The sequence below is a fragment of the Macrobrachium rosenbergii genome, chromosome 9 (assembly GCF_040412425.1).
Source record: "Macrobrachium rosenbergii isolate ZJJX-2024 chromosome 9, ASM4041242v1, whole genome shotgun sequence".
NCBI lineage: Eukaryota > Metazoa > Arthropoda > Malacostraca > Decapoda > Palaemonidae > Macrobrachium > Macrobrachium rosenbergii.
Window position 1 is genome coordinate 6,592,662 of NC_089749.1, and position 17,500 is coordinate 6,610,161.

General features: G+C 33.6%; 1 protein-coding gene across 1 annotated transcript in view; it reads right to left on the minus strand.

The window, feature by feature from the left end:
* LOC136841382 (calsenilin) overlaps window positions 1–17,500 on the minus strand; it is a 412,775-nt gene that overhangs the window by 78,330 nt on the left and 316,945 nt on the right. The window contains exons 6-7 of the mRNA XM_067108293.1: window positions 15,932–15,970; window positions 2,426–2,533 (exon numbers count right to left, since the gene is read on the minus strand). Coding sequence (XP_066964394.1) covers window positions 2,426–2,533; window positions 15,932–15,970 — 147 coding nt within the window. The remainder of the gene's footprint in view (window positions 1–2,425; window positions 2,534–15,931; window positions 15,971–17,500) is intronic.

Sequence of the window (17,500 nt, forward strand, 5' to 3'; positions counted from 1 at the left end):
TAGCACAGGGCCGTTCCAACCCCATGCCCGTGGGCCAAAAGTGGCCCGTTAGAGAAAAAATAAGTGAAAATATATTTCTCCTCTTTATATCATAAAAGTTAGATTTACCGCTTATCATGAATAAAAGAAATATTCCTTGTGAAACTCAGTTTTTACTAAGACAAGTTTCATTGGTTCGTTACATCATATATATATATATATATATATATATATATATATATATATATATATATATATATATATATATATAATATATATATATATGTATGTATGTATATATATATATATATATATATATATATATATATATATATATATATATATATATATATATACATACACACACATATACAGTACATATATTCACACAGGTGGCCCGTAAGACTGTTTTTTCAAGAGTGGCCCCTCAGACCAAACATCTTGGACGGCCCTGCCTTAGCAGAAACAAAGGACCTCTCTCTCTCTCTCTCTCTCTCTCTCTCTCTCTCGCAGGTATCGAGAAATACCAAGGTTTAAAAAGAAGCATTGCAAAAAACTAAAGAAGATTAGCGCAGGAGCAATTGCACAGTCACCAGTAAAAATTATTAGCGAGTTGGTTGGGAGAACTGGTCTTCAGAGCTGTCTCGACCTTCGTAGGGATTTAGCCGAGTGTTACGAGATGAAGAGTTATGCAAAACATGGCGGCATTTCTGTAACTGTTACGAGATTATCCACGATTCTGGAAAGTTACGACAATCAGGTGATTTCAGAGGCTTAGACGTATCGCTTTCAAGCTGAAATCTTCCCTAAAAATCAAGCATTTTCATCCGACTCAACCGAGCGACAGACGAACTCTGCTCTATATCATTTCCGTCCCCCTCGGTCTTAAATCATCTTCTTATTCTTCTTCTTCCAAAAGTAGCTACGATTCGTGAGCCCGAAGGTCTCTCGTACCGCGGGTGACATTGCCGAGGTTTCACACTGATGTCATTTCTAGTATTGTCTCCGAGAAACCGAGATTCTGATCCGACTTAGGACGAGGCAAATGCCGACTGCGATGGTATTTCTACGGCTGCCTTTTTCTCGGGGCGCTGCTCAGGCGAGAGGGTGGAACTTAAAGACGTCAGAAATCTGGAGATTCGAAGCCTTGAAATGTTGGCTGTGTATTTCTAACTCTATTTGAGGGGTTTGGAATGGTATTTAGTCCAAGTGGGAAGGCATTCTTACCAAGTACTGGTAATGAATTCAATGTTTCTTCAGTCTAATCTATGTAAATGAGAAAAATCTTAGGGTCAGTAGTGGTCTGAAATAAATTCTGATACTATGACAATATCCGAACTTAGCCCTTTAGTTTAGGTACTATGATAGACAGTCGACTTGTTGTCAAGGATTTCAACCATTTAGAAATTTCACAGCATTAGATGAGAAAACTTTTAAGGCCTGTAGTGTTCTGAAATAAATTCTGATAATATTTACACCCATGAGAATTTGCCCAGGACAAGATTCGAACCCAGCCTTTTAAGTTTAGATACAGTGATAGACAGTCCACACCACCATTCAGTTTTCAAGAGAAATGTTGATATCGGCTTCGAACCAAGCCTTGGTTTCGATACTAAGATAAGACAGTCGACTTAGCCATTCAGTGGTCGACATAGATATAAGTTGATATTGACTGTGGTTTACATATTCCTGTCGTATTCAAGTTCTGTACTTAGAAAAGGTACCAGTCCATCTCCACCATGATAACTGGCTCGCAAGTTGGAGAACTTGGCTGATTATCAAGGTACGTCACTTATACACAAGTGACTTTTTTATACTTATAAATATTAAGCCACTTATACCACCCCCAAGGGTACTTATAATTAAGTGTATCTGCCTCTCACAGGATTCGAACCAAAGCCTTTGGTTTCGATACAGTGATACACAGTGGTGATAAAACTAGTGTTTTAGGAATCAAATCCCTATTCATATTTAGAGTAGAAATAGAAAAAAATATAGTAAAGATCAGGATAGCATTGACATAAATGAACGCAAATTTTTTCACAGAAGACAAACCAAGAAATCAATTCCTTTTTCAAAGGCATCATTTGTCAATCAACAGCATCATTAGATCAGGGTAAAATTCACATAAATGATGGCAATTTTTTTTTTTCACAGTAGACAAACCAAGAAATCAATCCTTTTTCAAAGGCATCACTTTGTCAATCACCAGCATCATTAGACCAGTGTAAAATGTGCATACACGATTCCATATTTTTCACAGAAGACAAACCAAGAAATCAAATCCTTCCTCAAAGGCATCACTTGTCAATCACAGCAGCATTAGATTAGGGAAAGATTTACATAAATAAACGCAAATTTTCTCACAGAAGACAAACCAGGGAATCAAATCCTTCCTCAAAGACATCACTTGTTAACCACCAGCAGAAACACCAATCTTTCTTACCTGCATACAGGACTGGATGAATTCGTCGATGGTCACGACACCATCTCCGTTGAGGTCCAACTTCTTGAAGAGCCGCTCAACGTGCTCCCGCGTCTGTTTGTCCTCAACCTGTTGGCGAAAAAGGGGGTAATAAGATCACTCCTTGTTCTCAGATCCGCCAGACAGACAGACAGATAGACAGAAAGACAGACCGGTCACACATAATACGGTGGAGACACAGAACTAAACACTGAAGGCGTTTTCCTACTGAAGCCGATTTGATCACAGCTGGTGAGATTTAGCTGCTAAGTTAGCTTTTTATTTTTTTATATTTGTGCTCTTCTAGGAGTTTAACACAACAGTGCCGTATCTGCAAGGCATCTCCCCTGCCCCCGGTGAGTTTGTCTATCTAACTGATATTTACTTTTTTCAGAATAAATGAATTTCTTGTCTGCCTAACTGATAATCACTTTTCCAGAATACTGAAATGAATATCTTGTCTACCTAATTGATATTTACTTTTCAGAATAAATGAATTTCTTGTCTGCCTAACTGATAATCACTTTTTCAGAATACTGAAGCAAATTTCGTGTCTACCTTACTGATAATCACTTTTCCAGAATAGTTAAACGAATTTCTTGTCTACCTAATTGATATTCACTTTTTCAGAATCATGCAATGAATATCTTGTCATGATGATTTTTTTTACGATTTTGTTTAGAACCATATAATTAATGACATGAATATAATTAATGTCATGACCATTGTGGATATTTTTAAAATTGACATTTGATTCTCCCTTCAAAATTACGCATGAAAAACTGTATCAATTCAATTCTCAAGATTTTAACCGATGTTTCCTATTTGAAAAGTAATGTAATTCTCGATGTTACAGAACCTTGCTTCATATTTTAGCAATTTTAAATCTGTCTGCCCCGATGGAGATGATTAAAAAATATTATTGACAAATATATCCTGAAGAAACCACTGAGGTTAAAGTCTTTTTCACACTTCTCTCTCTCTCTCTCTCTCTCTCTCTACCTCTTTCTCTCTCACCCTATCTTTCTCTCTCTTCACAGTGATCTTACTTCACTCAAGTCTTCCTCTTGATTACCTTCGTTTGTTCCAGACATGTCGAAAACTGTGTCCACACTATATTAAAACATGTCATAAATATGTTTATGACAAGGCGGTAACTTATCCCATACATATCACAAACAGGTTGGAAACAAGTCGACAACTGCAGGTGGGGGAACGAACCTTTGGCTAATACTGGATAATCATAAGTCGTTGAAATGTATTCAACTTGTTTATGATACGTGGGATAAGTTGGCGACATGTTTGTGACACGTTTTAATCTAATGCTGGTACAGCCTTAAAGCCACCAGGCTTTGATCTTCAACAAAACATGTCACAGACACGTCACCAACTTATCTCACACATATCACGAACATGTTGAAAACAAATCGACAATCGTGAGTTGAAAACGAATTTGTAGCCAACACTGTGCAAGTCGTTGACTTGTATTCAACTTATTTGTGATGTTTGTCGGATAAGTTGGCGACACGCCTGTGACATGCTTTAATTTAGCGCAGCCTTAAAGCCCCCAGGCTTTGATCTTCAACAAAACATGTCACAAACACATGTCGCCAACGTATCTCATACATATCACAAACAAATTGACAAAAAATCGACAATCGCAAGTGGAGAGCGAATTTGTAGCCAATACTAAAGAAGTCGTTGACTTGTATACAACTTGTTTGTGATGTGTGTGGGATAAGTTGGCGACATGTCTGTGACACGTTTTAATATAGTGCAGATGCAGCCTTAAAGCCACCAGGCTTTGATCTTCAACAAAACATGTCACAAACACATGTTGGCAACTTCTCTCACACATATCACGAACAAATTGAAGACAAATCGACATTCACAAGTGGAGAACGAATTTGTAGCCAATACTGTACAAGTCATTGACTTGTAAACAACTTGTTTGCAATGTGTGTGGGATAAGTTGGCGACATGTCTGTGACATGTTTTAATATGGTGCAGATGCCGCCTTCAAGCCACCAAATGTGATCTTCAACAGCACAGCTGCTTTAGAGAAAACAAAAGCCTATAGATACAAACCCTACCTAGAGAACACAGAACTCTTTTACACGGGCTGGAACAGAACAGTGCTAATCTAGTTAGGGTGACAGTGTTATCGATACCCTTCCAGTCATTCTGTTTCCTTTTTTATTATTTCTAACTATTTTTAACTGAGTGACGAGCTTTCGTACAGCCCGTAAGGAAACAGGATGTGAGCTATGGGTTCATAGATGCCATTCGAGAGGCGTTTTTGAAAATATGTATCAAAATATCTTGTAGGAATGGTCATAAATTAGTATATTTGTGGTAGCTAAGATGTGTTATAAATATTTGCCTCAAAATATCTTGTAGGCATAACCTGAAATTAACATATTGGTGGTAGCTAAGATGTGCCACAAATATTTGCCTCAAAATATCTTGTAGGAATGATCAGAAATTAATTTATTGGTGTATATGCACTACTGTGTTCATATAGAGAAACCTAATCATAACATCAAGGCTACTCCTTACTCTCTCTTTACTTTTCTTTACATTTCCCTTACTCTAACCTCCTGACGACTATACAGAGGCTTAGGTCTGCTTGCGAATGCATATTCACGACACAGCGCGTGTGAGACAAAAGTTTGGGGGTGTTTGGGGGAATAGCCACTGTCCAAGACAAAAAAAAAAGAAGTCTGGCCTCACACAACTAACTAAGCTAGCTGCACTACTGCTTAACCATTTAACAGGTGTACAAGGCTACCTGCTCAAAAAAAAAAAAAAAAAAACAGTATTGACTTTATAGCCTACTTGTATAGGTGCCTAAAGAATTTCTATCACCTCTACGAGTGAGAGATGCGCGCGCATGCAACGGTTCTTTCCAACAGGTCGCATCACTGTTGTTGTACAGAGAGAAGCCCGGGCAAGAACTATGCTCCCGACGTATCTCTTGCCCGTTTTCCTTTCGCAAACAGTAGAACAACAACATTGAAGAACAACACGTACACTGAAGCACAGATATGGGGTGTGTGTGTGTGTGTGTGTAAGTGTGTGTTTGTTGCTCCCAATCTCTTGCCCGCTTCCTTTCACAAACAGAACAACAACATTGAAGAACAACACGTACACTGAAGCACAGATATGGGGTATGTGTGTGTTTGTGTATGTGTGTGTGTGTTTGTTGCTCCCAACGTATCTCTTGCCCGATTCCTTTCGCAAACAGAAGAACAACAACATTGAAGAACAACACGTACACTGAAGCACAGATATGGAATGTGTGTGTGTGTGTGTAAGTGTGTGTTTGTTGCTCCTAATCTCTTTCTGCTACTCTGCAAACAGAACAACAACAACATTGAAGAACAACACGTACACTGAAGCACAGATATGGGGTGTGTGTGTGTTTGTGTGTGTGTTTGTTTGTTGCTCCAGCCGTATCTCTTTCCCGTTTCCTTTCGCAAACAGAAGAACAACAACATTGAAGAACAACACGTACACTGAAGCACAGATATGGAATGTGTGTGTGTATGTGTGTGTAAGTGTGTGTTTGTTGCTCCCATATCCTTGCCCGCTTCCTTTCGCAAACAGAACAACAACAACATTGAAGAACAACACGTACACTGAAGCACAGATATGGAATGTGTGTGTGTATGTGTGTGTGTTGCTCCCAATCTCTTGCCCGCTTCCTCTCGCAAACAGAACAACAACAACATTGAAGAACAACACGTACACTGAAGCACAGATATGGGATGTGTGTGTATGTCTGTGTGTATGTGTGTCAGTGAGAGACAAACAACAAACAGGCGCATTCTATTACCCAGGGAAGCACATAGATATATGTGTACATATTTGATTTATAGCACATCGAAGCACATAGTTAACGTACATCCACACACACACACACACACACTCAGCTAGTAGACACCACACGCTCACTATACCTAGGCAGCTAACACTGAGAAGCACATTTAAACTAATTCTTAAAAAATCGCTCGACGACAAAAATCTCTCGACTCTGATTCTCGCTTCGTTCTCAGATCACAGACGGAATGTTCGACGGTCAGAACGACGCGTTTTAACTGTCGAAAAGCGGGGGTTCTAAAATTCTTTTATACCAGTGTCTTAGGAACAATAATTGAGTTGGGGTATTATGATAATGTTTATGATCTAGATGTATGGAAAATAATTTTTTTTTGTCACGGGCTACACTTTTTCTTTCGAACGTAAGTTCTTTTTACCATTAAGATTTATGAGTATTCTTGAATTTTGGATGGCAAGGTATAAATTAATATATATGTATTATTATTATTTATATATATTAGCATATATATATATATATATACATATATATATATGTATATATATATATATATATATATATATATATATATTATATATATATATATATATATATATATATATATATATGTGTGTGTGTGTGTGTGTGTGTGTGTGTGTGTGTTATTTTTACCAATACAACTTGGGAATATTTCTAAATCCTTTTTATTACTTTTTAGCACAAAAATAAAATGTAAATGAGTTGATCTGTAATCAGTATATAAACGAAATAATAATGTGGGGCTTTTAAATAAATATCCGTGTAAATGTAGCTTTTAAGTCCTAATGAAAGATAAGTGATACATTTTAATCAAGGTAATTGTGTCTTTACAAAACCCTGAATGTGCTTTTACAGAAAATAAAAATTTTTGTATATATTATTTATATATATATATAGATATATATATATATATATATATATATATATATATATATATATATATATATTACACGGTGACAGCCAAAATATTTTGGCCATGACCATAGGGTACTCCTGCTATTAAATATGACAAAATGTATAAAAAAACTATTAAAAAAAGATTATTAATCCAAACAATGCCTTAGTAAAACTGAAACTGTAACACCAAGAATAAACCAGACGTTATAGTTTGTAAATACAGTTCTCCAATATTCCGCGTGACGGAAAACTGCTAACCCAATTAGCATAAAAGCGCACCGCGCTACGCTACGCTTCCCTGGCGCTAAGTTCCTGGGCTGCTAAAGTCAGCGGCTTAATCTCATCAACCTAGCAACTGGGGACCTTAGGAAGAGAACGCATGTGACCTTTCTAAGAGGCCAGTGTCGTATATAAATATACTTATTTACTTACATATATCTTTTTATTTTATTTTATTATCATATTTTATTTATTTGTATTTATTTCGAACGTATGAGCTTTTTAAAAGCAAGTGTTGTATATGACAATATTTATCTACAGTATTTGCATATGTATATAATTTTATTTTATTTTATTTTTATTAATTTTTATTTTTTTATTTATCTATTTATTCACTTAAATGTGACTATATTATGTTGGTTTGATATAGCTCTATTATATTTGTTTAATATAACTATATTTGTTCATTTACATATTTAGTTATTTATATTTATTTTATTTATTTGTTTACTTATTTATTTAATCTATTTATTTATATATTTACAATTCTATTGTACCAAGTAAAGAATGAAGGTTGCAAATGAATTTTATAGGTTTTTATGAGAATTAGAACCGAAGTTAGCACTTCCATTTTTACATTCCAAAGAGTGAAGGCTTATAAGAATTTTAGAAGTCGTCTTTCAAAATTAGATATATGAAATGTAGTCACATTAAATAAATAATAGAATTTTGTAGTTGCCTACAAGAATTGAACTGAAAGAAAGTACTTTTAATTTACCTGCTAAAGACTGTAGTTGCCTATTTGAATTTTGTAGTTGCCTGTAAGAATTTTGTAGCTCCCTGCGAGAATTGAACTAAAAGCACTTCTGTATTACCTGCTAAAGACTGTAGTTGCCTATAAGAATTTTGTAGTTGCCTAAAAGAATTTTGTAGTTGCCTAAAAGAATTTGGTATTTGCCTATAAGAATTTTGTAGTTGCCTATAAGAATTGAAATGAAAGTAAGCACTTCTATTTTGCCTGCTAAAGACTGTAGTTGCCTATAAGAATTTTGTAGTTGCCTAAAAGAATTTTGTAGTTGCCTATAAAAATTTTTGTAGTTGCCTATAAGAATTGGAATGAAAGTAAGCACTTCTATTTTGCCTGCTAAAGACTGTAGTTGCCTATAAGAATTTTGTAGTTGCTTTAAAAGAATTTCTGTAGCATTTCATAAGAATTTTGTAGTTGCCTATAAGAATTTTGTAGTTGCCTATAAGAACTGAAATGAAAGTAAGCACTTCTATTTTGCCTGCTACAGACTGTAGTTGCCTATAAGAATTTTGTAGTTGCCTACGAGAGAAAACATTTTTTCTAGAAGTACTGAAAGTGAACTGGACCCCTCACATGCCTTCCACACGTGAGAACTCATACGGGATTGAAAAGCGCGTTTGCTTCCGTCATGAACTTATTACCCAACTTTCTTTTCCGTTTTAGGTGTTCACAGGGAACGCTTTTGATTGTTATCAGTGTAATTACTGGAATGTTATGTTATTACAGTAACCTGCTGTGATTGCTGATATGGCGCAATTACGTTTTTATATAATGTATTACTGTGATTCACATTCATAGGAGATTTTTTGTAAGCGTGTGTATTTATTTTCTGGGTCAAAAATTGACTCTATGACTTAAGTGATATTATATATATATACATACATACATATATGTGTATATATACAAATATACATATACATATATATATATATATATATATATATATATATATATATATATATATATATATATATATATATATATATATTACACACAAATCCTCATCCCTCCCAGGCCAGAAACCGAATCCTTTCAATGATCCCTTCTTTCTCCTCCCAAGGTCTTTGAGGACCAGTCCCGTGGTATATTCTTTCCTCTTGTCTCTCTCTCTCTCTCTCTCTCTCTCTCTCTCTCTCACAGAGGGGTCAGGATTTTTAACCTCTGACCCCTCCCCACTTTCGAAGTTCACCGGATGCTGACACGGGAATTGACCCCACTCTTGGATTTTTGAAGACTTGTCCATTGGTCGAGATACTTGACACCTTTGTTCATTTTTTTTTAGAACGGGGAGAGAGAGAGAGAGAGAGAGAGAGAGAGAGAGAGAGAGAGAGAGAGAGAGAGAGAGAGAGAGAGGTTACACTTACAACGGAGGTAAAATGAGAGAGAGAGGGTTACACTGACGATAAAATTCAAGAGAGAGAGAGAGAGAGAGAGAGAGAGAGAGAGAGAGAGAGGTTACACTTACAACGGAGGTAAAATGAGAGAGAGAGAGAGAGAGAGAGAGAGAGAGAGAGAGAGAGAGAGAGAGAGAGAGACGTTATGACTTACAATGAAAGTAAAAGAGAGAGGGAGAGAGAAAGTTACACTTTCAATGAAAGCCACAAGGAGAGAGAGAGAGAGAGAGAGAGAGAGAGAGAGAGAGAGAGAGAGAGAGAGAGAGAGAGAGTTTGTTTATTTTTGAATCCTTACTTGTTTTACAGTACTTTTATGATGACTATGAATTTTGAAACGATCCCATTTCTGTCTTGAAAATGTTTGGAACATTACAAATATCTCTGTATTGAAATGTTTGGAACATAATAAACATTTCTGCCTTAAAAATGTTTGGAACATAATAAACATTTCCGTTTTAACAAGGCCTGGAATATACCTGTCGTATAACAAACATTTCTATCCTAAAGATGTTCGGAACGTAACCAAGAACTCTGTCATTAAAACGTTTGAAATATATCAAACATTTCTGTCTTAAAATACTTGGAACATCCCAAACATTGCATTCCAAAATCCTATATTTTCAAAAGTACACACACAAAAAAACTGATATTTACAATCCCAACGACTGACAATTCTCCCTACGAATTCGTCCCTCCCCCGCCGTGATTCTTTTCCCACAAGACCGACATTTAAACCAGAATAATCAAAAAGCAAGGAGCGTGGGCTTCCTCTCCCAGCTCTCGACTATAACTGAGTTTTACAAGCAGTTTCAGTCACTATAAAAGGAAGAGGTGAGGTCCTGAAGAGGTTCTGCGGTGGCGTTTTCCAGTTATATGATCTCTTTAACGTCGTGGCTTCGTTCACTACGAAAGGATAAAGCTAGCTATTTACTGCTAGCTCAAAGGAGGGGGACGATGCGCCGTTCGCTCTGCGTTTTATTGGATGGGTAAACAGAATATCCTACTGTAAGGGAAGGTAAGTACTGGTATTCGTATTGTGGTTGATATATTTGAATTGATGTAAGGGAAACTATGATTTTATATATATATATATATATATATATATATATATATATATATATATATATATATATATATATATATAATTATTATTATTATTATTATTATTATTATTATTATTATTATTATTATTATTATCATTCTGACAGCTGTCAATCAAATTTACATTATTGTACACTATTTCATCCCTGGCAAAGTTTGATGAGTTACTTGTCCATTAAGAAATCATATCACAAAGACTCCACAGAAATACATTATTATTATTATTATTATTATTATTATTATTATTATTATTATTATTATTATTATTATTATTATTAATCTGACAACTGTCAATCACAATTTATATTACTGCATACTATTTCACCCCTAGCAAGGTATGACGAATTATCTGTCCATTATTCAGACACATCACAAAAACTCTAAAGAAATACAAGTTTGGAGCTGAACACATCATGAAAGATGGTGCACAAAACGTCTAGTGCAAAAAATGATGTAAAAATTTAAACCAGGGAGAGAAGTCCATTTTAAAATAAATGTCAACAAAGTAACACTGTAAATGAAAGCATGCTTAGGTTCGATGCAAGATCACATAAAAATTATGTTTAGAACAAGAATACAAAGATATTATAAAAAAAAAAACATCATAAATTTAATATCTGATGACACGACGGTATCCGTATTCGTCAGAAAATGGCCATAACAGAAAGATATACCTAGAAAATATAAAAATACTCAGAAATATACTGAAAGAAATAAAACTACATAGATGGTGCCATAAACTACGTATCGTTTTTTTTTCAGTAGCGGTGCTGTTTGAGAAAAAATAAAAGCTTATAAAAAGACGACAGGATTTTTGCTAAAATAAAATACAGCTTTTAAAAGATGGTATTCCCAATTCAGAGCAGATGAAAAGAGTAAATAAAAGTTAGGAAAAGATCGAGCACAAATGTTCTTCAGTAAAGTATCTAATGGACATTTTCATTTACTGCTCATATTTAAGGCTGCAAAATGACTGAATGTGCTGATATAGATTTGTCAGTTTTGGTGAGTGAAACTTTCCCCTGTTAGAATATTGTGTCGCCTGGTGGGAAGGATCAAACTTAAGTTTATATGTTTTATGACGAAAAGAATCTGAGAATTAATTAATGATAGGTCATGTAGATGTAAATACGTTTACGAAGGGAAAGTGAAAAATTGTGCATGGATTACCTGGCCCGCTAGCATTTATATTGTAAAATTCTACCACTGTGTATTATTCCTTTGAAGATGGCTCAGATATACAGTCTAAACCTGTCAGGATTTAAACCCAGTTTTTTTATATTCTGTGGTAGGTGTGATTATATATATATATATATATATATATATATATATATATATATATATATATATATATGTATATATATATATATATATATATATATATATATATATATATATATATATATATATATATATATATATATATATATATATACCCAAAGCTATTCCTCTTATTACCAACTACCATGACCCCGTGACATCAAAGGCAACTTAAGTAATAACGTAATTTAAAATAAAATGTAATTCCCAAATGCTACACTCACTCCGAAATTCTTGAGAAGATGGGAATATCTTAGGAACGATTATTATGTGGTATTTAAGAACAATAAAACGAAGAATCTTGTACTTAAAAGAACTCGCCCGAGAGTACTAATGGGTGCGTATACCAGACACCATTCAGTAAGTCTTCTGATAAATTTTGTATTGGTTAAACTGGATAAACATTGGTAAAGGAACTAGAACAGCATAAGATATGTGTAAGAAATGCACAGATGGACTGTGGAATTTCTAAAAATACAAATCACGAACTAAAAAAGATTATTTGTTCTAATAATGCACTGGAAAGAAACGTCAGTGAATCTAGCTTTATGAAATAAAGTTTCTCTGAGAACATGAATATCAGTCAAGGCATTAATAAATCTGATAAATTATTTTCAAAACAAATATGCAAAATATTTAAATTCTAAGGAACGGAGCTGAGATAATAAAAAAGGAAAGCGGGCTCCCGCAAGATATAATCAGTTTGTAAAGGTTTACCTGTCACTAGGGAGGGTAGGACTCCGCCTACAGAACACCTGTCAGGTGCAAAAACTTGGTTTCCAGTTGCTTGTACGCTCGTATTACTGTCTTGCTAGTTTGCACATATGCAGAATTTCTACCACTTTGTATCAGTCCTTCTGAAGATGGCTTTGCAATGAAGCCGACACCAGTCAGGATTTATAGTTATTTTCCATTTTTTTTCTTGTAGCGTTTGATATATAGACATCACGTATGTGTGATTATATATATATATATATATATACATATATATATATATATATATATATATATATATATATATATATATATATATATATATATATATATATATATATATATATATTTGCATTACCAACTGCCCATGTCCCCATGACATGAAAGGCGACTTAAGTAATATAGAGTTAATTCAAGATGTACTGTTAGAAACTAATAAAACCATGCAGCAAACAAGCGAGAATTTTGAGTTAAAGGAATCCTGATGAAAAGTTTACTACTGTTTTGAGTTAACAAGAAATTATCACCAACTCTCATACTAATTTTTTTTGTGTGGTTTAAATGAATGTGTTTGTTCGTAAGTGGTTATGTGTTTTTGTGCATTTGTCTAAAAAAACTGGAATTGAAAATAAACAAATAAGTTCATAGCAACACCGAAAATTTTTTTGTTAAATGCACTTGTCTGTAATATGCAATTATGTATGTATGTATGTATATATATATATGTATGTATATATATATATATATATATATATATATATATATATATATATATATATATATATATATATATATATATGTGTGTGTGTGTATGTGTCTGTTAGCACTGAGACGTGAAGTCAGTAAAAGTTATAATGTATCTGCTTGCTTAAGCGTCAATGAAAATGTTTGCATTGGAATTTTTCAAAAGCCTTTAAAACAATAAATATAAAATTCTAAAAAAATAAATTGCAGGATGATAGACTGGAGAACAATCGTAAATTTTCTAGGCTATAGATGAGAAACAAAGTTTGGAGAAATACAAAACTGTGAGATCACTTCTGTATTATAAAAGTAATCATGAATTGCTTGGAAAATAAAGAATTTTAAAGTACTTGGTCAAAGTACACCAAATTTATATAAGTTTCTGTTTATTTTACCTTCGTTTGGTGAAAACATGTTGGTCAAAAGTATATATTCGTAGTATAAGTATGTTTCCTCCTGTTTTATAAGTATGGTTCCCTCCTGTTTTATAAGTATGTTTCCCTCCTGTTTTATAAGTATGTTTCCCTCCTGTTTTATAGGTATGTTTTCCTCCTGTTTTATAAGTATGTTTTCCTCCTGTTTTATAAGTATGTTTTCCTCCTGTTTTATAAGTATGTTTCCCTCCTGTTTTATAAGTATGTTTCCCTCCTGCTTTATAAGTATGGTTCCCTCCTGTTTTATAAGTATGTTTTCCTCCTGCTTTATAAGTATGTTTTCCTCCTGTTTTATAAGTATGGTTCCCTCCTGTTTTATAAGTATGTTTCTCTCCAGCTTTATAAGTATGTTTTCCTCCTGTTTTATAAGTATGTTTCCCTCCTGCTTTATAAGTATGGTTCCCTCCTGTTTTATAAGTATGTTTTCCTCCTGCTTTATAAGTATGTTTCCCTCCTGTTTTATAAGTATGTTTCCCTCCTGCTTTATAAGTATGGTTCCCTCCTGTTTTATAAGTATGTTTCCCTCCTGCTTTATAAGTATGTTTCCCTCCTGTTTTATAAGTATGTTTCCCTCCTGCTTTATAAGTATGGTTCCCTCCTGTTTTATAAGTATGTTTTCCTCCTGCTTTATAAGTATGTTTTCCTCCTGTTTTATAAGTATGTTTCCCTCCTGCTTTATAAGTATGGTTCCCTCCTGTTTTATTAGTATGTTTTCCTCCTGCTTTATAAGTATGTTTCCCTCCTGTTTTATAAGTATGTTTCCCTCCTGCTTTATAAGTATGGTTCCCTCCTGTTTTATAAGTATGTTTTCCTCCTGCTTTATAAGTATGTTTTCCTCCTGTTTTATAAGTATGGTTCCCTCCTGTTTTATAAGTATGTTTTCCTCCTGTTTTATAAGTATGGTTCCCTCCTGTTTTATAAGTATGTTTTCCCCCTGTTTTATAAGTATGGTTCCCTCCTGTTTTATAAGTATGTTTTCCCCCTGTTTTATAAGTATGGTTCCCTCCTGTTTTATAAGTATGTTTTCCCCCTGTTTTATAAGTATGTTTCCCTCCTGCTTTATAAGTATGTTTCCCTCCTGCTTTATAAGTATGTTTTCCTCCTGCATTATAAGTATGTTTCCCTCTTGTTTTATAAGTATGTTTCCCTCTTGTTTTATAAGTATGTTTCCCTCTTGTTTTATAAGTATGTTTCCCTCCTTCATTTATAAGTATGTTTTCCTCCTGTTTTATAAGTATGGTTCCCTCCTGTTTTATTACTAGTATGTTTTCTTCCTGTTTTATAAGTATGTTGTCCTCCTGTCATATAAGCATGTTTTCCTCCTGTTTTATAAGCGTGTTTTCCTCCTGTTTTATAAGCATTTTCCTCCTGTTTTATAAGTATGTTTCCCTCCTGTTTTAAATCCAACGCAGCCCAAGAAAAACCCTTCTGTGTGAACGTAGTCTGTTGAAAAGTACAAGAACGATCAATCATGCAGATCTGAGTCGAGAAAACTCCTTGAAAATGAGTTAAAATTGAGTTAAATTAATCAAAAAAGAGAAAGAGAGAGAGAGAGACTGAGCACCCTTACACAGCAACTGGGAACGTCATTCAGAGCAGACTACGAGAGTGAGGTCAGTCAAGAGGAATAAAAAAATGAATTTCTGGAGATACCAACCATTTACCTTAAAGAGAAAAATATACCAGGACATGCAGAAAGACCATTTTATATAAATTAGCCAGAATACGAACGAGAGATATCTGTTAGTACGAACTGATTAGTGGTGGTTATAAATAGAGAGAGAGAGAGAGAGAACTCGACAACCCAGAAAACTGGTCCGGAAAAATCAGAACAAACTATATATATAAGATCTAAAAGTAGAAAAAAAAAGGCATAAATGTTAAGTAAGTAAGTATTAGTAATAGAGAATTAAAAAAAAAAATATCAGAATAATGAAGACATTTCTTATATTTTTTTTTCCTCTCTCTCCCAAATATTTTTGGGAGATCAGGACCTACCCCTGCATGCGTCACTGCTCCTAGCCCATCTCCAGCATCCTGAAACGACCAAGACATCTCAACATCTCCCGGAAATAAAATAAAAAGGAAAGTAAACAGAAAATGGAACATTTCTGAGTGACCCCAACTTGTCTCATCAGCTGTTTTGACTTTGTTCGTGTAGAGAATAGTATTGGGACGAATCTTTACCTTGTTCATAAGTGTGGTTGAGTTCCAACAAACAACAATATAGAACATAAACAAAGAAAAGGAATTTCTTTTGTACTGAATATTTATGGTCCTATTTAAATATAGGATTAATTTTTACGTCTGCCAACTAAAACAGATATTTGATGAGAAACAAATCTGAATTTTTGCATAATTATGACAATAGTTACCACAAATGATAATATGGATAAAAAAAGGAAAATAATTTCATTCCTAATATTGTGTAATATGGACCTATTTGAATATAGGATTAATTGTAACGTTTACCAACTAAAATAAATATTTGTTGACAAATAAATCTGAATTCCCATGCTAGATTATGGAATATATTTGGCTGTTTACCTAAAAAAAAATTTCATAAACAAAGCAATCACATCTTACATGCATATACATTATTTTCAAGATTCCAAAAAAATAAAATATTCCAAATTATTTTAAATTCTTTCGATCTCCTCTGATACTTCCTAAGTAAAACTTTGTTATATACCAAATTTGTTGCAAACTGTTCCCTTCTTCTGCTATTTGTTTATGAATAAAGGCTAAAGTACTTTTTTCTTTGAGGTTTCTTGTGCTTTCCAAGAAGAATCTGTTGTCATGTCGAGAGGGATATTTATGTTTGTCCGTGGGAGGTCATTGGTCATCACAAAGTGAAGTGATTGTGGGGTTTATATAACAATCGTTTACTGTTATTTTATTTCTATCTTGTGAGAATAAAAGATGCCTTGAATATGTAGGTATATACAGTATATATATATATATATATATATATATATATATATATATATATATATATATATATATATATATATGTATATATATATATATACATATATATCATATATTTATACATATACATATATATATGTATATATATACATTATTTATATATATATATATATATATATATATATATATATATATATATATATATATGTGTGTGTGTGTGTGTGTGTGTGTGTGTGTGTGTGTGTATGTGTAAAATATGTATCGTAATAAAATATTAAAACAAAAATTATGCCCAAACTTTCCCTGCTGTACCCAGCATTGCTGAATAAGATATAATTTCCATTAAAAATACTGTCTTTAAATTCACAGCCTTAAGAAAAAAAGTCTAAATTTTTCATTTGGACAAAATAGCAGGAAGATTTAAAGTCCACGTAATTGCCAACACATTCTATGTAGGTATTCTATTAGTTTTTTTAAACTGTATAATTTTAAAGTCACAATATCAAATAGTCGAATAGGGGGGGGGTACACATACATACACACAAACCTCGAAATTATAAGAAAACGAACATACAAGGTCTTAGATAAATATACACACAGATATAAATGTTACTTGAAAGATTCTTGCATTTCGAA